General features: G+C 40.0%; 1 protein-coding gene across 2 annotated transcripts in view; it reads right to left on the reverse strand.

Annotated features, from left to right (window-relative positions):
- Nucleotides 1–13947: 13947 nt before the first annotated feature.
- THSD7A (thrombospondin type 1 domain containing 7A) overlaps nt 13948–27855 on the reverse strand; it is a 280481-nt gene continuing 266573 nt past the window's right edge. For both annotated transcript variants that reach the window (XM_040964690.1, XM_040964691.1), the window contains exons 20-28: nt 27067–27184; nt 26719–26864; nt 26133–26307; nt 23640–23813; nt 20091–20186; nt 17520–17602; nt 16979–17189; nt 14763–14850; nt 13948–14044 (exon numbers count right to left, since the gene is read on the reverse strand). In XM_040964690.1, the coding sequence (XP_040820624.1) occupies nt 13960–14044; nt 14763–14850; nt 16979–17189; nt 17520–17602; nt 20091–20186; nt 23640–23813; nt 26133–26307; nt 26719–26864; nt 27067–27184 (1176 nt within the window). In that variant the 3' untranslated portion in view covers nt 13948–13959. The remainder of the gene's footprint in view (nt 14045–14762; nt 14851–16978; nt 17190–17519; nt 17603–20090; nt 20187–23639; nt 23814–26132; nt 26308–26718; nt 26865–27066; nt 27185–27855) is intronic.

A 27855-nucleotide genomic window follows, 5' to 3' on the forward strand; every position in this document is an offset into this window, starting at 1 on the left:
TTTGCGTGATAACTGTTTGTGACGTAAGTGAAGGAAGGAGGACTCAGGCCTTCAGGATCTTTTGCCGCTTGGGCGTGTCTGCAACTGTGAAAATACTGAACGAGGGCAAAATGGCTGCTAATCCCACAAGGGGCACAGGAATGGAACATAAACTGGATTGCAGAGAACCTATGAAAAGTATCAGAAATCAGACTGTAAAGTAAAAATGAAGTTAGCTGAATAAATTTATGAACTCCATAAGTGTATTATTAAGCATGATTTACTTGAGAAATTTTTGTTGTCTTAAAGGCTGCTGTAGCAAAAAAGGGTACTTTCTGTATTCTTGATATGTGGTGATTGAAAACGGGGCAGGGGGGAGGTCGACCTCATCTAAGAAGTTGTTGTAGTTTGGGCATTTCTTTTTGTTTTTTTTTAAACATTTATTTTTATTGCCAAGTCAGATATACAGAGAGGAGGAGAGACAGAGAGGAAGATCTTCCATCCGATGATTTACTCCCCGAGTGACCACAACGGCCGATGCTATGCCGATCCGAAGCCGGGAACTAGGAACCTCTTCCCGGTCTCCCACATGGGTGCAGAGTCCCAAGGCTTTGGGCTGTCCTCGACTGCTTTCCCAGGCCACAAGCAGGGAGCTGGATGGGAAGTGGAGCTGCTGGGATTAAAACCGGTGCCCATGTGGGATCCCGGGGCGTTCAAGGCGAGGACTTTAGCTGCTAGGCCACAGCGCCGGGCCCTGGGCATTTCTTTTTTTCTGTGTGTGAGAATTATTATATATTGGGATGACTTGAAATTCCTGAAAATTTTATTGAGGAAAAAACTATCCAAAGAATTGTTTAAGTTGAACAATGAAAGATACTTGGACATTTTCTGATCATCTAAAATATATAGGAAAACATACATTTGAAATGTCTAGTTATCAAAACTCTTATAATTGGGGAATATTTTCTATACTCTTCTGATATCAGGCAAATTATTATTCCTGGAAATAATGACTGTACAAAATATGGTAAGAGAAAAAAGTTAAAGCACCATAGCATCAATTTAGGAGTTACTTTTGGCAATGAGATTTTTCTTTATAAAGTAAACAAAATTCGTGCATCTCACCGTTTTAAATTTAGAAGCACAGTCACGCTTCCCAGCCTACCTTCCCCCCTGCCTGTCTTCTTTTTCCCCTAATTTTTACAAGGTCTTTTTCAGGGTTAGCGCTCCATGTAGCAAGTAGGAAACAAAAACAAAAGCAACCGTAGTTCTGTAGGTCTCTGGTGTGTGTTCTCCTAATGGGTAGCAGATGGATAGGTCTTGTTCTTCAATCCACTCTGCCAGTCCATCTTTTCTTGGTAGAGTTAAGGCCATTCGTGGTCATTGGGATAAAGGACTTTGTTCTGCCGCTTACTGAAACATTCTCCTTTGCTTTGGATTTCCTTTCTGCCTCTGCTAGGAGACCTTGTACCTTTGCATTCTTTCATTATGGTGATTATCTCAATACGCAACACATCCATAAGCATTGTTGGACTGTGCAGTTGGGGTGAACCACTCGAACATGTAAAGAAAAAAGCTCCTCTGTTGGCAAGGCCTGGTGGATGTCTCTCCCCGTTTGTACGGACACTCAACCATCCTACTAAGAATTCTGTAACCCATTGAGACATTGTTGTTTGCTCTTGTTTCTGCAACTGATGTGAGCTTAGGAACTATTGTTACTGACAATGGCTTGGCTTTTTAACAATTTATGAGAATTAGTGCACACAGGAGTACAATTGAGCCCATGCTGTTCCTGAATGCCTTGTTGTGTACCTAAATACTGCCCTGGAACCTGGCCCAGACACATAGCACACCTTCTGGGAAATTGCTTGATAAGTATGCTAAAAATTGATGAAAGCAATGGGAGTATGAGCTGTAACTGTTGTGGCAATAAATATAGTTAACGTTAAAGGCTAGCCTGTCTTCTGTGTCTTTGGAGCATAGAAAATGTACCTGTCCCAGCCGCTTTCATGACCCTTTGGCTAGACGAATTAAAAGATGCCTGTATTAGCATTATAGAAACATGTTTGTAATATTTATGGGATTGTAAAGCCTGTAGTTGTAGTGGGATTTAATGTTTAGCTTTTGTTTTGGAACTTTTTTTTTTCCTTATGATCTATTTTTCTCATTAAGTGATAATAAGTTGTAGAAACAGGAATTTTTTTCCTTATGCCATTTTTCACATTCAGTGGTAGATAAGTCGTAGAAATAGAAACTTAGTAAGAGTGCATTACTGATTAATAGGTAACTGCACGCGCCCTGGCCTTGGACTGCTGGCTGTACTCAGTGCTACCACTGGAGAATGAAGAATGTCTTGCTTTGAAGTGAGATGATTATAGTATTTTGCAGAATTATCTTTGAAAATACCTGCTGAACCATGAAGTAACAAATCGAACAATTGAATGTCTGTGCCGGAGCTTGTGATGATTTCTGTATAAATAAAGAAGCCAGCTTCTTGAGTTGTCCACTGTGAGCACAGAGTGACTGTGGTCCACGTCTCCGTTTACTCAGCCACTCCACGCATCCTTCCTGAGCTCTGAATTCATTTGGAGCTGGTCTCCATCTTGTAAGGCTAGATGGCGTTGTAAAACTTTTGCTGTTTATTTTGGAAGGTATTTATTTGCCTTCATGTGTAAACGAGAGCTGTGGTGCATGTAGTATTCAGGATTGGTGGTTTCATTTTGTGACCTGTATCTCTTCTATTCTCTCCCAGTGTTCAGGGTTTTTATGAGAAATCAGCTGTAAGTCTGATGGGCGAGTCTGTGGCCATAATCTGTCGTTTCTGTTATACTGTGGGGAGTTTGGCTGTAATGTGTTGTGGTTAAGAGCTTCTCTGGTCATGCCTCTCCTGGAGTTGGACATGCTTCCTGTCCTTGGATAACCTTTTCCTTGTTTGTGTTGGGACGTTTCAGTTACTGCTTACTTGACCTTCTCTTTCTGTGGCTTTGGAAACTCCTGAGATGCATATGTCAGGTCATCTGATGGTATCCCATACATCTTGGAGACTACGTTGGCTTTTCTCATTTTTGTCTGAGTTTTAAAATGTATGTTTTCTAGCTTAAAGATTCACATTGGCTTCGCCAAGTCAGTTAAGGCTCTCTGCTGTATTTTTCAGTTAGCATATTGTATTTTTTAGGATTTCTAAATCATGAAAAACTTTTTATGTCTTGAATGGGTTTTCTTAATTCTCACATCTGCTTCTCATTTTTTGAGTAATTTTAACTCATTTTTTGAATTCATATTCATGAATTTGTTCATCTTCACATTCTATCACAGAAGTATTGTATCATCTTCCTTGTTTGTGTTTCTCATGTGTCTGTTTTTTATTTATTTTCTACCTTTTGGCTATTTTCTATGATAGTTTTGTAGGTGCAGGGATTCCTCCCTGCCCCTCTTCCTTGCTCCCTGTTTTCCTTCCCCTCCTCCCACCCCCCCACATTAGTATAGTCCCTTAAAAACACAAGTTTAACTTTCTGCTATTGAAGTGTATCACGGCATTGCAGTATAGGCAGAGGTAGAAAATCTTAGTGTCATACTGCAAAGCTACATTTAAATGTTTCTCTGAGAGTCCTGGTTCTCTTTGGGAATGAGATGCGAACTGTAATGAGTCTTTACTTTGCAGCATGTTGGTGTCCGTTATATAGTTCCTCTACGCTAATATATATGTCTACTTGATAACCTGTATCTATTTTGTACTTTTCATGAAGGCTAATAGCAGAGTAATGCGATATTTTTCCTTCTGCAACTGACTTATTCCACTAAGCATAATGGTCTCCAGTCAGAACCATTTTATTAGAAATAAGAGTATTTTATTTTTTTTACAGCTGAGTAGGATTCCATAGACTAGATGTAATACAATGTCTTTATTCAACCATCTGTTGCTGGGTGTCTGGGATGTTTCCATGTCTTTGCTATTATGAAAATTGTGTTGCTATGAACATGGTTGCAGGTAATTCTCATATGCAGATTTCATTTTAGTTGGATATATTCTTAGAAGTGGGATAGCTGTGTCCAAGGGTAGGTCCATTTTCAGTTGTCTTAGCGCTCTCAGTACTGACCTCCACAGTGGACATACTAGGCTACACTCCCCAACAGTGGACCAGAGTACCTTTCTCCCCACATTCTTGGCAGCTTATCCTCTTGAGTTCTACATGTAGGCCAACAATCTCACTGGAGCTAGGTGGCTTTTATTTGTATTTTCCTAATTGCTAGGGAGCCTGAGCATTTGTGTGTACGTGTGTGTGTTTATTAGCCATTTGAATTTGTGTTGAAAAATGTCTCTATTTCTTCTGCCCATTGCTTAACAGGGTTGTTTTGCTTTTCAGTTTGTGAAGATCTTTGTAGATTTTGTATATTAGCCCCTGTGTATGTACAAAGATGTTCTCCCATTCTGTTGGTTGCTTCTGCACTTCATTAATCATTTCCTTTGCTATACAGAAGCTTCTTAGTTTGTAGTCCCATTTGTTTATTTTGGTTTTAACTACCTGTGTTCTAATGTCATTTTTTAGGTGTAGTTGCCTATGCCCATATCTTGTAGGGTGTTTTCTATATTTTACACTAGTAATTTGGTGATTTCTGCATGTGAATTTAGGTCATTGATCCATTTCAAGTTGATTTTTGTGTGAGGCAGAAAGTTGGGGTCTTGTTTCTTGTGCAAGCAGAGACAAACTTTTCCCCTGAACTATTCTTAATTATCTGGTTGAAGATTAGTTGGCTATCCATGTGTGGGCTCACTTCTGAGGTGTCTGTTCTGATCCACTGATCTGTTTTTATACTAGTATCAGTCTGTCTTGATTAACAGTGCCTCGCAGGATGGTTCAACTGGGGCTGGAGACAGAATTGACTCAGCAATTGCAACTACCAGTGTGTTTGTGTAGTATGAGACGAAAGATGGAAAGAGCCAGACCTCATACTGGCAAGCACACACGAGAGACAAGTCTGGCATCACTTAAGATGAGGTTTCTTTGTGGGACCCCCGGCCCCAGTTGAACCACTGGACTCAGAATTACAACCATGGGAGAATCACAGGATCTGTGGTGTGACCATGAAGTTAATGTGTCAGAACTAGGCCTCCTCAATGGCTTAGCTGGAGCAGTGGCTGTCATGCCCAGATATACATGGAGGATATGGCAACCCACTGAGGTCTGCCCAGAATGTCTGGTACCATGCTGGAGGAGGGAAAGCAGAGCAAGTTGTGCAACCACCCCAGCCAAGCCTTGATTGCTGGGGTGAATGGAAACTCTGGGATGGACTGTGTCCACCACTGGACCTTGGAAGGTTTGCCTCGCCTTCAAATTGACAAGATCAAGAGCATTTCAGAATTATCAAAGCCACTTGAGTGGAACCCTCAGAGCATGCTGTGTGTCGGTGACTCCGGGATGACCCCGGATGGTCGTTCTCTATTCCCAGGTTCTAGGGCAGGTGGGAGGCTTGGCGCAGCTTCTGCTCTACTCTGCCCCTGCTCCCCAGATGCATGGGGAAGAAAGGGGGAAAGTGGGTGAGACCACCTTATAAAAACTTCCTAAATTCTTGACACTTCCCACTCTGGTCAACTATGTAAACATCAGAAAAATTTAAAGTTACTCATTTTTATTTTAAAATAGTGTATGCAGTATCTACATTGGTCCTTTGCCATGAGTTGACCTATTTACCATAATAATGATAAAGCCACTTCAGGTGGTTCACTTGGGGAATGTGATACAGCATTCATCTTTTTCCTTGACTTGGTTTCTGATGGACCAAGATACACGTCTATTTCTCTTAAGATATTGACACTATTATATTATTTTCTAAGTCTGACTTCAGATTTTTTTTTTTCTTTATCCAGATGTTGCTTTTGATCAGATGAATTTTCAGGGGCTCATTATTCTGTTGACTGACTTTTGAGTATTGTTTTCTATTGCTCCAAAGCAAGCTATGTGGATTTGGGGAGTGCTTTGAATTGCCACTTCACTGATGTCTTTTCCCCCTCAGTTTTAATTCTGCTTCAAAGCAAGTAGTACATAATTTGATCATTGCTGAAATTATAAATTGAATTTAAGCCTTAATAGTACAGTCAGACTGCTATTGTGTTCTTGAACAAAGGCTTTTCAGAAATATGCAGTTGCCCTTTTTCTTATTTTCCAGTATTGAGTCCTTTCTCACATTTTCATTGGAACATCCCAGGGAATTAGGATTATAATATTCATTTATAGGCTTCATTGAATATAATTTCTCACATTTCCCTAGCTAGCCCTGCATGTACTGAAATATCCTCTGCTGTCAGTCTAAAGATTTCCGTTTCTATCATTGCTGTCCTGTTGTTTTTCACTGCAGTCTTCCAGTTCTGTTGCTGTTACAACGTGGCACTTCCCAAGGTATGCAAGTATACACGCTTCTGGATAATATGTATTGACAACTGTGGAGGAATGCGCAATCTCCAGTTCGCTGGTTTCTAACTCTCATGGCCTCTGTTATTACTCTGTTTACTTTAAGCCACTCCGTATCCACAAGCCAGAGATGATTGTTTTATTTATTCATCTTGAAAGAATTCATTATTCTTCCTCAGTGTTAAGGGTCAATCCAGGCAAGGAACAAAGTAATCAAAGACATGAAAGAAAAATATTGCTAATAAATTGATACATCATGTCAGGCGCTATTAAGAGAACAGGACAGAAGTTCATAGACAGCAGTGGCCAAGGAGGGCTTCTCTGCAGGTGTCACTGCAGAAGGGACATGTATGAACTTGGGGAGCAGTCATGCTTAGATCAAGGGGGTGAGTGCTCTGTGTAGAGGGACTTGTGATGCCAACCACTCCCGAATAGTGTCGTTTGGACAGATGGCTGTGCTTCGGGGTGAGCATGGGAGAGGGGGAGGAGGTGCAGGAGCCAGGACTGAGGATGGTCAGCTAAACACCAGGTGGGGGACAGGGAGGTGACCCTGGCATGGCAAGGGGAACTCCGCTGGGGTTAGGAAAGGACACTGTGGGGAAAAGATCTTTTGACTCCGAGAAATTGGAATCCAGTTTACAACGTGAATCACTCACACATACATCAGCAGAATAGCATCTAAAGATTGTGTGATGGAAGGCTGGCTTCAAATGTCCCACACTCACATGAGAAGATGAGACAAGGAGATGAGAGATGAGGATTGATGTTGAATCTGGGGGTAATTTTCCCCCATAACACAAATTGATCAAAAAGCTGTGCGGTTTGCCTTCAGGATTACTAAGGGGAGAACATCTTACAGAGTTTGAAAAACAGTAACAGGAGAAATAGAAGTTAAGGTTTTTCTTAATTATATACGCTAAATCTCTAACATTTTCTTCCTACCTTTGCTCGCGTTCAATATCGTTATGTATATGCAACTGAATAATCCAGGAGGAAGGCAAGATCATTGCTTACTGGAGTGGACAACCAGGGCATCTCGGGACAGTTACTCTCACAGGAAACAGGGAAGGTAGGAGGGAAAGTCATAACTCCAAAGAAGGCCAATGCCACAGGTCACAAAGCTTGACTACACTGATGAGTTTTCGCAGGAACCTAATCATTTCAGAGAACTGCTGAGTGATGGAAATAGACGTGTGTGTTGGCTTTTCTGGATGAAATCGGAGTGGAACGAAAGGAATTGCTAGGGACACTCAGCCAGGATAGACTGTAGACCAGTCTACAATCAAGAATTGGAGGAAAGCTGCATGTTTACCAGGAGTACTTCAAAAGGTTTGTGGAAAAATGCAAATGAGACAGCTAATCCAGGTACAGACTTTGAAACTTGGGGAATCGCGTTTTCATAGCATGCATTTCCTACTAATTTTTAAAATGTCTATTTTTACCAGAAAGGCAGATTTAGACAAAAGGGGAGAGAAAAAAAATTTCTAATCCTTGGCTCACTCCCCAAAATGGCCACAACGGGTGGCACTGAGCTGATCCAGGAGCTGCTGCTTGGTCTCCCGCAGGGCGCAGGGCATTCTCTGCTGCTTTCCCAGGCCACTAGCAGGGAGCAGGATGGGAAGTGGAGCATCCAGGACACAAACGAGTGCCCACGTGGGATGCTAGTACTTGAAGGATTAATCAGTTGAGTCACTGCGCTGGCCCCGACGATTTTATTTTCCCCCCCGTATAAAAACGAGGGGAAATTTCAGATTACCAAGAGCTGTATTGCTGCCTGTAGTGTGCTTCAAAGTACTATCTTATTTAATGACTGCAATTAGTGTGGCCCTTAACTCTTAAATGACAGCTTTCTCCTAGCATGCCCACTCTTTCACCTAATGATGGGCTGGGGATTTTGTGTGCTGATGCAGCACTCCTGTGGGGGGGAGGGAGGCCGTGGGAACCAGCACTGAGCCCCCACCCCCTCACCTGCCATGGCTGCACACACAGGTTTGTGCATCTCCACACTCAGCCCTGCACTCTCAGTGAGCTAGAACGGCCTGCACCAGGCAGTGGGGATGGACGATGGATTAGTGGACAAAACCACAGCAGAGCCGTGGTGTGGGTGGTGACGGGACAGCCTGAATCCTACGGCACCATCTTTCATTCCAAAGGGAAGAGTGAGGATGTGGCATCTGCGGATTCTTAGGAAATGTTTCAAACGTAAAACCGACTGTTCCTGCTGGCTTCATATAAACATTTTTTTTTTCCCATTTCCCTTGGTGGTTAACACTCTTGAGTGTTGCTCATATGATCATGTTGGGTCATCTCATCCTATATTAAGATCATCATCCTATATTAGGATTCTAATATATATATAAAATCATATATTAGGATCATGATATATGTGATCATCATATTAGTTGCTCCCCCAATTCTTTCAAGTATTGCCTTTCCTACAGAGTAAAGGGCTCCCTGCTTAGTTGTATCCAGCAAACGAGTACAGTATGAAGTTTAATCCCAGACCAGGGTGGCAGCGATGTCTGCCGTGAGCACCCTTTCTGAAGCTTGCCTTGTGTCTTAGGGTTTAACCTGCTTCGGGAGGGATGGGCCAAGATGTGCTGTGTCCCACAGTCTTCCCATCCGCTCACAGTGACCTTTGTTACCTGACTGGAAACCGGGGGGTCCCTTGTCCTTAACTAATGGCTGGCCACGGTCATGTTGTACAAGTTTGGTTCTTGAACTTTCTAACTTGGAATTGTTACAAGACCCAGGAAATGACAACACAGTAGTGAAAGGTTATAGATATTCACTAAAGGGATTTTTCTCACCCACATTTCCGAAGCAAATGATGCAAATCAAAATACAGATACATAAGATTTGAGCGAAAATGATTTCTGTTTGTCAGCAATACTTATTTACAAATAACACATACGAAAATGTAGAAAAGCATATAACATCTTCACATGCCATCCGCAGTAACTGAATAAAGCTTAGTGAAGTGAATTGCAACTCTGCAGTTAACTGTACAGTGTACTAAAAAAGAAATATACATAATTTAAAATAAATTAATTACACAATTTACAAAGGAACAGTAACAAAAGTTCTTACAGTTGCCTCATTTAAGCAAAATAAATAATTTAGGTAGTTAACAAAATACACATTTAAGGGATTATAATTTATAGATTGCAAGTTTATTTAACAAATACGGATCTCTTCAAGTTTCTAATAGAAATGGACAGTATAAAGCAGAAAGAAAATTCAAAGGTTTTTATTTCTGAAAAAGGCAACTATATTCCTGGAAAGAAAAAACAGTTTGGAAATGTTTGAGGGTTAAAATTAGGTAATCTAAAAAGTTTGAGAACTGCAAAATTTAAAACTTACTGAAGTTCTTGGATCACTGAAAACATGGTAACCACACTTAAACTCATCACATACCACCTGTCAAGACCTAACATGTTAGATGCAAGAAAAAAGTTGAAAAATTCATTTAGAGATTTAAAAAATATAGACAGAACCTGATTTAAAAAAAAAAACGGTCACATCTCCCTGCGAAACATACCAATTGTAAGGACTAGGTACTTGCTAGACTCGCTTTCCAGTTTCGGCTAAGTCTTGGCTTACAGCTAGGACTGATGGGGCAGTACCAGGGCAGCAAGCTGACGTGCCAGGCTCCCAGCCGGACCAGAGCTGGCAAGGGCCACACTGACATGAGGTCTCCACACAAGCGCTCCTGTCCTTTCAATTCTCTCCATCTTGGAGGAGAAACTTGAACCAGACACAAACTCGGCTTTGGGGAAACCTCACGAATCCTGAAATCCCAGTCACTGGTGGGGACAGATCCTGAAATCTCACGTCTTTCCCCCAACCTGAATGGCGCAGCGGGGGGCAGGCTTCTCCCAGGAAGAGTGGGTTGTGATACAATGCAGGTAGGAACAGGAGGGCATGGGGCAGTGCCACGGCAAGTGCCGGAAATGACGTTCCTACAGAACTGGTCTTGGTTTTGGCATTTCTTGAACTCCTTTCTCCTCGTACTCGCCTTTCGGATCAGTGTGTTCTGTTCAAATCCACACATTTCTCCCTGTGATACTTTGACCCTGAGCTTTTACAGCTAATACTTGAGCTATTACAGTCATTCTTTTTTTGATATATTGAGGGAAAACTGAGGACAGTCCACAAAAATCTGTTGATAGGAAAGCAGAGCGGGAGAGGGACCTGTCACAGAAATGATCCCACAGGGGCAAAGGTTCAGGGAGGTGAAGCAGGTGCATCAGTGTCCGCAAGTGACGGAGTTCTTGTGAAACCAGTTACACTGCCACCTGTCTTAGAGGGTAGGGAGGAAGTAGGGAAACGAAATCGTCTAGGAAATGCGGCCCGAGACGGGTGCACTGCATCCGAACTACATTTCAGGCAGATCTAGAATGAGGGCCCATGTGTTTAAGAGCTATCTTCACTTCAGAATTTCTTCCCTTTTCAGAATCTTGGCTTCCTATGTATAAAAATGCCATTACTAACACTTTCACAATGCCAAGCAGTGTCCTACTCTTGATCATTCAATACATATTTGTGTTGTCACAAGTCATTTGTGCTTGTTCCAGGGGATTAAAAACGTGCTTGCATATACTGCATCTGTTGCCTTAGCTACGCTAGTGACCTCAAAAAAAGGCCTTTAAATAAGGTTTAGGGTAAACATACTGCATTAGATATTGACGAAAGTTGGCCCCCTTTAGAGATCGGTTATGCTAGTTCTTCGTAGTTCATATTGAGACAAAAATCACATAATACATCAATATATTCAATACATATATATTTAAATCAAGCAGACCTTCGTACTTTCCAGGGGTCTAAATCTTTTGAGACTCAGACCATTTGGTAAGGCAATGTCACTAGGGAAGTTACCGCTGTGTTTCCCTCATGAACTCTTGGAATGAGCAAGAATAACACTGAGATTCCTAAAACTCACTGTCATGCCAGGAACAAACATAAGGGCATTTTCAGGTTATAAACAAGATTCCTTCATTTCATCTTTCCAATAGAAACTTCCAGCATGCTCTAGTACGAGTTCTCTTTAACTCCAGTTTCCTCCCTATATGTTTATTTGCTGTAAAATGTACTCGGGTTGTGAACAAACTAGCTTGTATTCCCAGAACACCTCATATTTTGAACTCTTCATTTAGGGTAATAATGCATTGGCTTTGGAATTAACATTTCCCATTAGCTGAAGGGTAGTTTTAGTAGGAACAGTAGTTTTCCCATCTCACAATTTAAGTGTTGTACATGTTTTATGACTATTACCCAAACTCAAAAAAAAAATCCACAACCCTTTGTGTTTGTTGCCAATCAAAAATAACATCATTTTTCGTCAACAATAACATAAAACGCAGTTTGCTTTTGTATTTCCTCATTGAAAATCTTTGTGTAAAGTAAAATTCCCATTTTTTCCATACTATCTATTCTCTTGAATTACACCCCCTAACACAGGGACTACTATATAGTGATTTGCTGTTTACTGGATTTAGTTCTGTTGTACTAGGCAGAAATCTGAGTCAGTGGACAATGACCCTCTAATCTGTTTCAGCAATGCTTGCAAATACTCCAAATGAACAGCAGGGGGCGATCAAACTCCACTATGAAAGTAAAATATTTAATAATTGCAGTGACTTTTCAGCAATACAGCCATGTGTATGATTTACTTCTTATATTTTTATTAAGACCTGAAACCCCAACGGTTCTTCCCTTTCCCAAAGGTTTTTGGAAAGAGTGTTGCCAGAAAAAATAGTATTGCTGTTCAATGGCACCATTTTATTTATTTTCCATTAGAGGGAAGTCTGTTGAATTAGTGATTCTATTGTGCCATGCCAAGGGCTGAATAAAAAATATAGTGGTAGATAAAATGACTATTTTCACCTTAAATTGTGATCATAACTGAATGAAAATTGAAGGTGACACAGCGGAGAGATAGCTCCAGAACCTGCTACATTACGATCTATGCAGGCCTGCCATGCGGCCTCATGGCTGTTTCCCAGTAGAAGTTTGTGTAAACAGACCTGTTCACTCTTTAGCCTTCTGGGCATTGTCAATATCTACAACATATACCTGGCTTAAGATCCTTATCTGGTCCACTGGAAAAACGTTGACCACTTCACAGTCTAGATACTTAATGAAGCCTTGGACCAGTCTTTTCTGTTGGAGCTGTTAATTTCAGAAATGATACATTGGAAAGACTGGTTTATAGTTTACCAGTAAGAGACGTAAAATGATGGATGTTGAGATACTGTCTGCGAGACAGCCAGTGTGAAACTGGAAAAGTATGTCAGTGAGAAAGATAAATCAACACATAATTGTGATATATTTCCATTATAAAACCACGGATGCATCATTTTCTGCATTTGCTTGCAATTATAAACAACCAGCTCCCTTTTTCTTTTTTCCCTTTTTTTTTAAAAAAAACAAAGATAACAAATATAAAAATCTAGTCATAAACAGCCTTGAAAGACCAATTGCAGAGCAACTAGAGGGATCCACATTTAGGAGGGCTAGTGAGTCAGGGAATTCAATACTTAAATAATCGCCATGCTACACGTCCCAATGGCTGCAAGGGAGGGAAGACGGCACCCAGCAGACATGAGGGCCGACTCCATCCTGTCAATATCCAGACTGAATTTCCCTCCTCAGGAGACTTGCAAATGTCGCAGACACTCTGAGCACAGATGTCTTCATCCCACGGGACAAGAGGCAGTTTCTATGGCAATACTGGTTAAGTGAGTATCATTCTGCACTAATATAGTGCAAAAACGTGCCTTCCACGTAGCAAAAGAGATGCAGGCAACCAGTTTGAAAGTCAAAGTATAAACGTATTGACACAAGCAAATTAGTTTTCCAGACAGTAGCCACTATAAAATGCTGAACTTGAGGACTCTGTCCTCGCCAACTAGTACATGTCCAACATGAGTGCTTGGAGAGCAACAAGAACAGACTCTCAGTAGAGTCTTGGTCTCCTAAATACAGGTCAGTACAAGTTCCCGTCAGCCACCTCCAGGTGCGTTGAGTCATGGATTTTCTGCTCCAAGTTTGTCTTATTCACTGTCAAAGTTGCTTATTAACAAGTGAGTGCGTAATTTGACATGGTTCTGAATGTCATTCAGTCGAGTATATATGTTATGCTTCACTATAGTATTGCAGAGCTCTTGGTATAAATTCTTCATGCTAGAAAGTTCTACAGGTTAACATTGTAGGTAGACTTGCACCAGGCAACCTAACTGGCCAGTTCCACCATCATGCCTTAGAGAGGAAAGTGGGTTTTCAGGTGGCAGATTGCAAACAAAGGATGACATCATACCCTCAAATGCAGCATGTGTTCAACTAAGTTTCCTACAATTCCTAGAGCTGACGGTCTTCGTGTCAGCGCTCTGGTCTCGGAGATCCCTAGTGGCAGTGTGATTTTGTTGTTGTTGTTGTTGTTTTCTGCTCGCAGGACACTTTTGAAAAGTCACAATGAAGTGAAATTGTGTCATTCGGACACTTCCGTGTGGTCTCTGGATTTCTATTACACAGTGAGAACTAGCAAACTGTTGGCAGGAAGAGCTGTTTGTTTTCACATGTCTGCATCGCCATCATAAGCTAAGGTTAATGGTTTCAGTCGATTGTTTTGCCTTCTTTGAGGTTTCTTTGGCTTTTTGCTGTAAAAATGAAGAGGGAGACGGTCAGTGCTCAGTTGTAAATGTTATTGTTTCAAATGAAAAGCAAATTCCCCAATTGCCTAATCTGATTTTCAGGGTCACTTTGGATTTCAGTTTTCTGTGCTGAATAAAATGAAATAAACCTCTAATTACTATCTTACAAAACAAATTAAACATGTGGAACTCTGTAAGTACCAACACAATTGTTTCTGTGTATCCAGAAACACTTATACATTTATAATTTATGAAAAATATCTTAAGGTACTCAATGACTGCAGTAATAGTAAAATATAATAATGTACAGGTCCCCATAAGTATACCAAGCAACGTTCTATTGTATACTTGGCAAGTGACCTGGAATTGTCGCAACTTCTTTCAAGAAAAACCGCTCAGATTTTCAAGTGTTTAGGTCATGTAAGATGAAAGCTCAGCTAATCAAGACTTTGTGAGCACTAAGAAATGCGAAATGCCCGCGTGAGTTTCAAAAGGCTCATGGAAAAATGGCAGGAAAGAAATTTTTAGGAAAAACTGATCTACAGGTTTTGTTTGTTTGTTTGTTTGTTTTTGCAATGCACATTTCCATGATTTTTTGGAAAAAGACCTTTCATGCTTGAAACATTGGTTTGCGGGGCTTGTTCTGGTTGACTGCAAGTATGTTCTTTGAAAAATAGAGACCCTCAGGTATCCCCCTTAGATTTTGAAATAGTGCAACACTCACCAAGCTAGATAAATCATGGAGATGATAAAGATGAGCAATACAAGCGCCCCCGCAGCTACACCGTAAACCCAGGTCTTTAGTCTCCCATCTAAGAACAACAGATATTAGTTATTAATGCATGTTAGCGTGGCATACATGTGACAGTGCTCACGGCCAGCGTGCCTGGCTGTTTGAAATGCCAAGATGAGTTGCTTTGGCACAGTTAATGAAGAATGCGAAGCTGCTCTTAGTAGTCAAAGATGCTTCCTGAAAGATCAATTAGCAAGGAAAATCCACTGCGAGTTCAGAGTTCACATCTATGGATACATTTCTCACGCTTTGTCAGTTTCACTACCACTCTGATGTACGATCTATTTTGAAAATGTGATTTGTAATATAAGCTGACAACGAATGCAATTTTTTAGCTGGTTCTACGATCCCAGAGTTCATGTAAACAGGTATGTGAACATGAACTGTACTGTATATCTGTTACAGATAAACATATGTAATTTTGTGATTCAGTATTTTGTCTCATTAACCTTTACGATAGGCTGGAAAATTGGTTTGACTATAACATCTGTGAACAAACCTGTTGGAATAGCACGGAGAGCTCCCTAACTCGTGCCCATCTTTCCTATTCTGTGACATCAGACAATGCAGAACTTGGGAATTCAGCTGCCTGGCTTCATCCTCTTTGAACCTATCAGTTTAACGATATGAACACGGGATGCTATTACTGATGTCTAAATTAATGTGATCTTCACATCAACATACATGCCAGTTATATACATTGCAGTGAACAGGTTAAAATTATAGGCACGAGGGCTAGCCCTGTGGCGTCTTGGGTTAAACTGTAGCTTCTGATGTTGGATCCCATGTCAAGGGGCTGGTGTTCATCCTGGCTACTTGGCTTCGGATCCAGCGTCCGGAGGAGGCACCTTGTAGAACAGCAGAAGGTGGCCCATGTACTTTGCATACCTGCCACTCATGTATCTCTAAAACCTTTAAAAACATTTCCCATTGGGCAATATTGATTCCTTGAAGACTAGACTGTTCAATAAATGAAAGACATCACAAGCAGAGAGGGGGCTGTATGGTTTTGTCTGTCTGGTTCTAGATCATCTTAGAGGTTCATTTGATGAAAATCAACACAGTTAATGTTCTAAACACTGCTATTTTCTTAAGATGTTTTAAAAATGAAGTTGAGAATTGACAGCTTTTCCATGATTAATCTCTCCGTACTGAAGTTTATTCAGTCAATATTCAGGTTTTTCCATAGATCTTCATTCCTGATAGTATTTCTTATGCTTATAAGTAGACTTTTTTTTTAAGAAAAAAAATGAATTACCCCTGGTTTTGCTGAAAAATGATTAAAAGCTAATTGTCCTAATATTAAATACTTAAAAAGATCGAATATTGGTTCTTCATGAAGGGAAGGTATTTTGACTTAATGTTTTAGAAACAGATGTGCCAATCAAGCAAATTCCTTCAATGTTTCTCTCATGCTTCCAATGGAATTCAAGACTAAATCTGGCTTTTCTAGAGTTCCTGTGGCCATGAACTGCTAGTCATGGCATCTTCCCCTCACACAATACATAACCTTAACTGCTTAATGGCCTGTGTTGCATCTTCCTGCATCCGGTTTGTTCCAGTGCTGAGTGCATAACCAACTCTAAAAGAGGAGAGACAGGAAGCAGAGGAGAGAAGTGATTTCATCATGCCTTCAGGCTTTGGCCAGTGGGTTTCAAGCCCACCAAGTTAGGACCGTCCCATTCAAGGGTTCGATCCTTACTCCTCCGTGTAGATTCTGTGTATTTTCTATGTCAATTCTTTGGTCTAAGTGCCTTGTAGCACTGGACTATAACTGATCAGTGATGAAGATTCTCAAATGTTTTAATCATTTCAGTTCTAAATAGCCATGCTTTTCCTAGTCCACATCTCCACTGTTATCAGTTTCAGCTTGAATGGAGAAACCCAAGACTTATTTCCAGTGCTAAAGTTACAAGCATTATCCACTTGGCATTTTTTTCCCAGGGTAAAGTATTTCATTTCCCTGAACTTGAGCTCAAGTGTTTCCTTAGCATAATAGTTGGAAGGTGTATGGATAGAAGATAATAACAGAACAAACGAATATAGACAACACATGATTGGTGAAACACTTGCTCATCTTCTAAATCCCTTGATGTTGTCTAAGTGTGTAACCCAACCTTGTAGAAGCACTGTCGATTTAACTTTACCTGGCCCAAATGGCTGTAGAAACCAGGTCCTTCCCCGTCCTGCTGGGTTACTGGAAGGCTGGGTGGGATGTACTGCTCGGCTGGTTTTCACGTCGCCCCGCTTGTCTTCCACGGTGGGGATCGCCACCACCGGAATGAGCGTGCACTGCTCCAGGGTGCTGTTAGAAGACATGACTTCAGTGTAGCCCTCTTCACAACGGCACGTTCTTGTCTGCAGGAGAATGGGAGATTTACACGAGGCATGCAAGGCCGTCTTGGAAAACATAAAACCAGGTAAGAAGTGAAATAAAAGTCTTGGGCATTTGCTACATATAAATTCTAAGCACATTAAAAAGGGACATACTTTGTATGTTCCATACAGTTGCTCGAAAAGTAAAAGCAAGTGCATTCGAAGTGCTACAAAGGAGAGATCCATAAACTGATTTTTTTTTTCTGCTTCAAGACATGCGTTGTCAGAGGGAGAAGGGGTGTGGATTGCACAAGACAGTGGGGTGACACATGATGGAAGCTGGCATGTCTACCCTGATGGGTTCACACATACCTCGCTACAGTATGAGTGGGGTTGACTACACGGTGGGTTACAAGACCTGTCAGCATCAGGCTGGCTCACCACCAAGCAGCCCCCTGCAGAACAGAAAATCATTTTGACAAATAACGTGTCTTGCCATGATTAAAAAAAAAATGCTGTTACAGATGTGGCTGAGTTCTGAACCACATTGGGAATCCCACAGATTCTCCTGTCTGAGACACATCTGGTTGCTCTTGAGCACCTTAAGGCTCTCCACCCCTCGGGGGAGACTCAGTGCTTCTTACTGAGTAGGCATCTAATATACATTTGTTAAATGGTATTTTTGAAACAGCAGCCATAAAAGCCACTAACAGTACATAGCCTATTTCTGTCCGTTCCCAAAGCCATGTCTAGCATTAAAAAGCAGATTTGAGGTTCTCTGGAAGTTCCTTTTTTAGCCATTCACATCAATAGTTTTATGGCTCTTGAGGTAGCTCTTTATGTGACCACCTCATAAATACGTATTTCTCACAGTTCTTGAGGAAAAAATGACGACTCCTCCAAGCGATGGTGTTTTTCAGGTACGGCACACCAGGGCGCCTGCTTGTCCTGCAGCACTGCGCATTTGCAGGTATGTTCTTATGTCCATTTCTCAGTACAGACCCACCTGTGCTTCAGGATGGCAACAGGTGTCAACTAATACAAGCCACATGAAAGGAACTATTTCTTGCATTCAACAAGTACAATTTGAAACCGAGTATCAGCAAAGCAAAAAAAAAAAAATCCCTTTGTCTATGGAGCTGATGATTCTCTAGCTGCACTAGAATATACTCATTGTTCATTCCTTGTCATTTCTGCTAATATTATCAACAAAAAATAACCAAGGACCAGTTGTTGAGGAAAAGCAGTTAGTCACTGCAAGGCCACTGCAGTGAAGTGCCCAAGTGATGACCATTAAATGGGAAGAGAAGAAAAAGTAAAGCAGTAACTTGTTGAAGCTGTGAAGCAACTCATAAATGGAGGCAAATGTTAGATACAGGGCACGTCTGGTTTATTTCTTACATTCCTTTCTCCTAAAAGGTATTAGAATGCACACTGCTTATCACAAATCATGGACACATTTTGTTCTTGGAAAGGAACATACTAGAATGGATGCACTGTATACTTAGTTGAAATGAAGTTGAAAATGTGTAGTTGCTGCAGGTAAGTCTTCAAAGTTTGACTTCCCTTTACAATAAAGAACTAGCATAAGTAGCAGCAGGAAATGTGCTTTTACCATGGAGAAAAGGTAGGTAGATCCTGCTTTTATCCATAGTTGGAAAAAATGAATGAAGTAGACCTTCTGGGGAAGTTGTCTGGTACCCTCAGAAGAGTGGAAGATAAAAGCAGACATTGGTGTCCACTTCCTGACCGGAACACAGCCTCCCTAACGCCTGCCTGGGCAGAAAACCCATGTTTCCTTGTCCGTAGGTCAGGTGACTTGCAAATCCTCTTCCTCCCGACCTCAAAAAATAATAATAATAAACCACTGCTGAAGGAGCAGAGGGTTAGGGTGCCTCATGTCCACCAGACACGCTACGATCGAGGATCTCTGGATCCGGAATTCTCAAGTCTAAAATCCTGTCTTGAAACAATGTGGCTTCCAGCCCCAGCTTTTGGAGAGATGGCCGTTAGGCTTCAATCAATCCCGGTAACTTAAATTGCAACATAAAACTGAAGCTTTTCAAAAAGCATATTGATTCCTGCTCCTGTTACCTTTCAGAGTATATTAAAGTTATTCAGGGGCATCTAAATGCATATTGCTTTCCCCTCCCTAAAAGGAGAGCCAAGAGTGAGAAGTCAGCAAGTGCCCTGAGCAGTTAACAGACAATTCCTGCTGCTGGACTTGTCGGCTGAGGCTGACACAGACTAGTTCTAAATAAAGCATATATTAGATTTCGGGGTTCACATACTTGAAGCTGAGGTTCTGATTTCGATGGGAATGACTCTGCAGGAAATTTGTAGCTGCTGCTGTTCTGAGCTCATGTTTTTCTCCTTTTCAGGGAGTCCTTGGGCTTCTTCCCATTTGCTGGGTTCAGATAAGAACTTTCTCGGTAACTGGAATAGTTCTTCTGCAGGTATGTTTTGACCCAAACCTTCCTGTGGATTTCTTTTTTGAATATGTAATCACTTAGGGGTGGGGACATAATTACTGAGATGCTTTGTCACCAATAGGTACTGCCCATGAAATAAACTAAATCCTACATTTCCAAACTAAAGCAAGTATATGTAGAATCATGTTGCCTTGTGAATATATCCGGTCTGCACAGCAGAGAAGCTCAGAAGCATGGATATGTCCAAACATTCAGGGAGTGTTGAGCAGGAAAAGCAGCGTGAAACTGCTGTATCCATGTATTACAATATGTGCAAATGTTAAGTTCTTGCAACAACATCTAAGAGTTCAGCGATGTTTTTAGATTTCAGATTCCGTCACCAGATATGAGTCTAGTTGAGATGTCCTGGATCTCAGCCACATGTGCAATATGGTAAGATTTTCTCATTTCATCAATTACATATGGGCCATAGGAGTACTTGCAGAGAACAAAGACTAAGTGGGGCTTTTACCTGTGACATTTACGCCGTCTGATCTCTGACACCAGACTGTGCGGGAGGAGCCTTTCCAAGCACTAGCCATCCACTTATACTCGTAACACTGTCCATCTGTGGGACAAAAAATGTAGGGAAGCATCATGTTACTTGGGAGAGTATTCCAAGAGCACGCAGTAGTAAAACAACACCTAACAATGTCTTCTTTAGTAAAATGGATACTTGCAAATACCTAAAACGAAACCACGGGCTACATTAAAGTTTCAAAGTGGTTTTCTCTTTGTTCTGGAAAACTTACTTTTCATGAAATTCCCAGTTAGTGGTGATAAGTAATAGGTTTATGGTGACTGAAGTTTTAAATTTTTTAAATCTGTCTATCCATTCACAAGGTGACTTCAAAAAGTTTACCTTGATGCAAACGGTGAGAGAAATCCACGTGTGGTCTTGCTTTCATTACACGTATTCTGCCTACACTTTCTGAAGACCTCTCTCCAAAGAAAAACTCTCTGGAGTCCTTAAAAATTTTAACACTGCAAAACTATCTTTGGTGACAAACTTTAGAACTGTGACACTAGTTTTCTGAAATCAAAAGTCTTAACATACATTTTTAAACTTTTACCGTGTAGATGGAAACTAAAAATATAAAAACTGAAACACCACTTGTGCTATTGGTGCCATAGTTAGGAAATACTGATCCTGAGTTTAGAAAAAAAAAAATTCTTAGATTTTCCTAGATAGTTGAGGGAAAAAAGTATGAATATAAAATGATCTATTTGGAGCATAGAAAATCTGCATTTGACATGAAGTATACATATTTTAATAAACTGTGGCCTTCCATTCCCTTCCTCTCTAACTCTGTACCCTGTACCTGGAAACTTCTGAGATTCACTACTCTAATCACTTTTTTATTGACCACCTTCTAGAAATCTTGTTATTAAAACCATGTAAGAACCTTGACCAAGAAAAATCTCAAGCCTCTTTCAGTTTTATAAATTCTCCAAATTAAATTGAGAAGCATCTTTTCTCATTAGCGATCTGTACAAATTGCCTGTAATTTACAGATAAGTTTGTATAAAATTGATGACGTTAAGCTTTTACAAGATATTTTCCAAGCATTTAGTACAGGATTGTCTCAATGTTTTTCTTTATTTTTACCTTAAATACTATAAGGTATATAAACCTTTTTTTTTAAATTAAAGCGTACAACTTGGTCTTGCTAATAAAATATTTCTGAGCATTTCCACTTTCTATAAACCATCTTGAGCTCATGTTATGAAAACAGCAATTATCTTTCCATTAACATTGCACACATACTTAGACATTATTAAACTGAAAAGCTGACAACAGTGGACATCCTCTCACTGGTTGCAGAAGAATGTCTGTTTCTCCATATATCATGATTTCCTAACCAGATACTGTTTATTGGGTAAAGGGATTGCCTTTATAGTTCAAGTGTTAGTGATGAAGGAGGGTTAAATCCTTACTCTTTCAACGTATTAAAACATTGTTCTGATTTCAATAGGAAGAACTACATTAAATGACTTGGGATAATTAGGTAAATTTGTATTTCTGGATTTAATTATAATCAGGCATATTCATTACAGAGTAATAATTTTTGTTAAATGTCACAACTCATAAAACATTGTCATGCATAACTTTATTCTGTGATTAAAGAAATTTCCTTCATTTTCCCCATTAAATTTGTTTTCCTAGCTTTGCACAAAATAGGAATTGTCTGTCTTGAAATTTGGGTCAGATTCACAATTCACTCTTCATCGTGAGTATATATACGTGTTTATCTTTTATAGATTGGAATTAACAGTTTCAGAATTCGTGCTGTAAGAGCTCACTGTCGGTAAAGTATAGCACTGAACTGTTTTATATCAGCATGAACACTTTGCAGTATCATATTTCCTAAACTCTTCTCCCTGTGGTAGCACTGATGTTTTGCTTTTTTCCTCATTGATTTTGACATGCTCAGTCTAGTTAGGTCAATAATCAAGCTGCTGGTTTTGTTGACCTTGTGCTTTCTGCCTCCTCGGATTTGCACCTCTCTGTATTAATTGTGTTACTGTTCCTTTTTCTTCAAAGTAACAGCATAGCTCATGTTTAACATCTCCCCTCCAGTGTAAACACTTAAGACTTTCATACACACATCTTCACTATGTCCCACACACTGGCTGCTGTGTAATACTTACTCTAGAAGGTGGTTCCCACTTCTGTAGTACACGAGGCAAACATCTTTATAGTCTTAATTTACAAGACTATAATGGTATTTCCTTTCTCTTTCCATCATGCCACCCTCCCTCCTTATTTCTTTTAACTGTTACAATGGCATACTTAGACTTTTCTTTCTAGTTCCAAGGTTAATTCTTCACTACATACTGAATTCAAAAACTAGTAAGTAGAAAAATCTGTTCAAGAGTGTAGACAAGGGTTATTTTAAAAACTCCATGTTGATTGTGTACTCTGCATAATAAGGGATAACATGATCTTTGACTTTGGGGGACTGGTTTATTTTACTAAGCATAATGGTCTCCCGTTGTTTCCATTTTGTTGCAAAAGACAGATGTCTTATATATGGACTCAAGCCAGATGTTCGAGTGGATACAATTATATATATGCATGGGGTGCTTGCATACCTATGGGATGTGTATCTAGTCATCAGCTGATGAACATCTGGCTTGAGCCCATATCTTAGCTATTATTGAGTTACTATAAACACGGGGTTACAGATAATGCTTCCATATGCTGATTTCATTTCCTTTGGTAAATTATTGGATAATTATTTTCATCTAATTTCACTATCATTTAGAGATTAACAAGTCTCGACTTTAGGAATTATTTATTATAATCCTTGGATCTATTTTTCTTATCTGTATCAGAATGACAATACTTTATCTTATTGGCAAGGTTAAGATCAAACTGTTCATTTTATCTAATTATTGGGTTAATTCATATAATCCATTTGGAATTCATTTTAAGTGTCCTCAAGTTTTAGGCTTTCAAGTCCAAACTTTATATACTTGCTGTGAAAATATTCTTAATTGTTTCAGAATATGTTGAGCCACACATTGCCCATTATACTGTTCTGGGACTTGCTCTGCATCTAAACAATGACATTCTAGAACTTTGTCATTCTTGAATATGCCATGTAATGCTCACATTGAATGAACATTTTTATGTGTTTATACATATATGTGTTTATACAGGCATTGATTCTGTGTCACAAACAGTTTATCAATTTCTGAGAATACACCTAAGCCTCTCATTTTATTATTTTTCATTTTTCTTATGCATTTCCTTGTTCTGATTTAAATAAATGGAAATAAACTGATCAGGTATGAATCTGAGTAGAAATATTGTCTTATCGTTTAGCTCATAAAACTGGTGAACAGTTTTTCAGTATTTCATATTTAACTTTTATAAGGAAGAAAATTCCACCTTCTATATTAGTAGATTTCAGAAGGGTATCTTTATCTCACTTCAAACTGAGAAAGTAACAATTAAGCTTATTAGTTACCTTTTTCATATACCAACATGTTTAGATAAAATTGCAGCACTCACCATCACAAGATTTAGTTTCTAACACCTGCTCTGGGCACAGGTGTTGGTTCTCTAGTTCCTGGATGATCACTGCTCGGGATCGAACCTGTATCCCACCGAAGCCTAGATCCTCACCATTCACACAGGTCAGCTGACACAGGCTCCATGCAGACCAGTCTTTCAAGTAACAGTCACCTGCAAAATACAGATTGAGTGTGTACACCGAGTCATTTTAAATCTCATCTCACTGAGCAGATGTCTGTAGGTGTGCCAGTTGCACAATATGCATACGGGCTGGGCATTTGACATTTACATTATAACATATCTATGAGTGGTTGTTACTATGCTATGCTGATTAATGACAGCAAATGTAAACCATGTCTTCAAGGAACTATGTCAATATCCACTTCTTCACAGGTCACAACCTTTTAGTCAAAACCTACCATCATTTTTGTCATCATTTAAGAGAGATTTATTACAGCTTAACTATATTTAGAACTTCCTTTTTATGGTGGTAATTTCAAAGGAGCTTAACATCCAAGTCTGAGTAAGCTGCTAATTTTTTTTACTCCTATTCCCAGAGGAGTAGATAGCTAACTGAGCATGCACAAAAGAAGCGGTGCTTACTGTTTATTATGATCTATATCGTTAAGCCATTTCCCCAAATTTTTAACCAAATATATATTAGAACATATCATAAATGGCTATGCTTTTACAATCTGATTACATGGAGATATGTAGAAAAAAGTTGCCAGAATCTCAGTATGCCATCATCCACTTTGCATTCTTGGATTTGTTTCTATACTGTCAACCTGTACTGATGTACTTTATTACACTGTGTGAACATGCCACAACTAGAGAGCCATTCTATGCATGGGCACATGGGAACTTGTAAATTCCTGCTATTACGGACAGTTATATTGTAAACATGCTGGTCTCTTTGGATGGACTTGCACATACATTGCCAGCGAGTATATACTTAGGAAGCTAAATTAGTAGGCCATCAATGTATTCAACATCTTCAACATTCTGAGATCAGGAAAGAATTGACTTGTAATACACCGTTCTCATGTGCCCATCATTCTTGAGAAGTGACTGCTTTGCGACAGTGTTCAGAGTTTACAATTAACTGTAATAGACACAAATCCATCGGGGTTCTTATCATTTTAATTATCCTAGCCACATCACATGCATAATTCATATTGCCTCATGTTAGTATTATGCTGAAGATGACTAATATTAGCACAAGGTTACCTGGAGATCTGCTTAATAGACAAATTCCTGGTGCCATGATTAAGAAAGCCTGGCAAGACATGAATTACTGATTCACAGACACATAGGGGATGATAAAACTGAGTTCAGATCTTAATGAAGAAAATACTATTAATGTTTCAAAAGTACAAAATATTTCATTTGGGGTTATTCAGCTTTAATGATGCAAGCAAAATTTATACAGGTAAAATTTTTGAAATCTTATTGGGATGAAATTGGTATACTCCCGGTCGTAGTGAGTGAGCTACATGGGGTACAGAGCATATATTTTCATTGATGGGGTATTCACTTTTGCATATTCTTTTACCACTTGTGTTTTTTTTCCATCACAGTAAGTCTTCTAACAGCAGTCTGTGATTTTAAAATTATCATTCTAAAATAATCCATACAGGGCTTAAACTATTTCAAAACAAAGGAGAATGTGACACTCCCTGCTTCTCAGTGTTTTTATGTTTTGACTATGTAAACCATTGTAATAACACAACGTTGCCAAAGATGACAGTTAACTGCATGAGATGTGCTTACAACTTGGTGTTCCATGCTTTAAAGCTTATTAATTGATATAAGCTAATCACTAGCTTTCAAAACCCATCATTGGAAAAATTAGAGAGGAAATAAAATGAATAGATTACCATGTAGAAGAGATCAGCTGCCTCTTGTAGTTAATTAAAATGTATTTGAAAATGTATTTAGTAAAATTCACTTAAGGTTTGGTTAGGAGCTCTTATTTTTCAACATTCAGACCCAGAGCTCTCAAAATAACCAGAACAACAACAAACGCTTAAATCCAAAAAAGTTGTTTGTTATCCCTCTATAAAATTGAGAGTGTGTTCTTCCCATGGAGATGTAAGACAGGTCTTTTCCTAAGGTTTTGGTAGAATTTGAGATTGTCCTTTTCTTTTGTTCTTTTTTATTTTATTGTTGCCATTTGCAACAAAACAGTCCCAGCTGGACAACATTTTGCTTAGTGAAGCATGGCAGCCCCTAAAGGACAAGCCCTGTGTTCTCTCTGACATGACAACCAGTACACACAGTAAGACACTTGCTGTCAAACAGGAGCCCAAGCCTTGACCAGCATCCCACAAACGTGTGAGAGGACACATGGGAGATCTGACTGTGGCGTTACCTACTGGTCCCTCTTTTAACACAGGTTAATTACAGGGCACTGGTCTCACCAAAAACAAAGATCTGAGCATGTTACCTAGGTCCCAAGAAATTGATTGCCAATACTTCTGTAGTTACCTGGGCAAGGCTGGGTACAGGTTTCCTCCAGAACCATTTTTTTATTGCCATCTATAATGGGTTCGATGTCGGCGCAGAATTCCTCGTCCACAGCTTTGCTAAAATCGTCAGCTGTCCCATCACTCACTACACAAGAAATGTTCCTTGTTCTAGTCCCTTCTCCACACTGGGCCTCCTGGATTAGGGAAAGACAAAACTAATTAGGAAAAGAAAAGAATTCATCAGAGGGCACATCATTTAGAGTCACTTCTGCATCACTGATTCTGATTTATAAACAGGAGCTTTTGGAACCCTAGAGGGGAAGTCCTGAAGGGCATGAGCTACATAAAACACACTGAAGAATTTGTTTTGCAGCCAAAGACATGCACATAAATTTTCATTAAAATGGATCCATCTCCAGATGATTTTCAAAGTGGAGGACAGGGAGTGTTTGTGCTCACAACTAATTAAACAGCTGTGAAGTGGCAAGGCACTGAACATCTCCAAGGGGAAAACCTCTCTTGTATAAGCACTGACTGAAAAATATAAGAGCATTTCTCTTCAGATCAAGGGCACACACTTCACCTTGACTCTTGAGATTTGATACCTGCACTTGGCATGGAGACCACTGGCCATACTGCCACCGGTAACAGGGCTTCACTGGGCAAGGCTTGGACTGGTCCAGCAGCACTGGGCATGGCCTTCCATCGCCCTGAAAGGGTTGGGTCACTGTTCGTCTTCGGATCATTTTTCCTTTAAGACAGAGCAAGCGATACAACTTGTGTGACATGTTGGTCGTACAAGCACTTCTTTTCTTGGGAGGAGGGATCACAGAGGCCTGAGATGACCCAGGAACCTACAAGGTTTTCTAATTATGATAAGACTTAAAGCAAGAGAAACAACCTATTCCACTTCCCTCAGCGACTAGCAAATGCCAATCATGGCGTAGACCAACCTGTGAGGCCACATGTTTGAGAACATTCTGACCACGAAGACCATTCAGAAAGCTGACAGTTCACAGGGCACTCCACCATGCAGGAGGTGTTCATCTGCCAGTTCTTCTCCAGGCCAAGCTGAAAGACAGACACGCCTTTGTACCGGCAGACTTGGCTACACAGTCGCACTGAATGAAAGTGAGACATGAGAGGGGCAGGGAAGCAAGCAAGGCTCTGGATAGAAACAAAATATACGTGGAGGACAGACACTTGAACTGTTAGAGGTGAGAAGAGGTTTACTCCAAGAGTGTGCATGATGATGGATGGGCTGGATGGCGGAGAGGGGCTGGACTCCTCATTTCTGATGTTTTCAGTAAGTAGGGACAAAAGTGGGTTTAATTTCCCAATAGGTTAGATTTCCTGAAATAAGGAAAAGAGCAGAATTGCAACTACTTTCTCTTAGTTCAAATCTAAGGGTCATATTAAATCTTTGGGATGATGATCATTTTCACATGTCCATGTTGCATGTTGGAAGCATGAAGGAAAGGCTTCTTGTCATTAGCACTCCAGAGAAATCTAAAGAACTGATATTAAACTGTTAGCTATCTTAAAAGGAAATGTGGCTTTGCGTATCAGTGCTGTGTAGAGCACATCTCTTGGTAGCTCTTCTAGTTTTACCTATATCAAAGACTTAGCACAGCTCAGTCTTCCATAGGGGAATTTTTGCTATCATATGTAATCAAAGCCTCAATCTCCTAAATGCCCTGGGGGTTAGAGACAGCACCCATAAGGAGACAAGGTGAAAGTAA

This window comes from Ochotona curzoniae, unplaced genomic scaffold (genome assembly GCF_017591425.1).
Source record: "Ochotona curzoniae isolate NIBS_2020 unplaced genomic scaffold, NIBS_Ocur_1.0 scaffold_3835, whole genome shotgun sequence".
NCBI classification, from domain to species: domain Eukaryota; kingdom Metazoa; phylum Chordata; class Mammalia; order Lagomorpha; family Ochotonidae; genus Ochotona; species Ochotona curzoniae.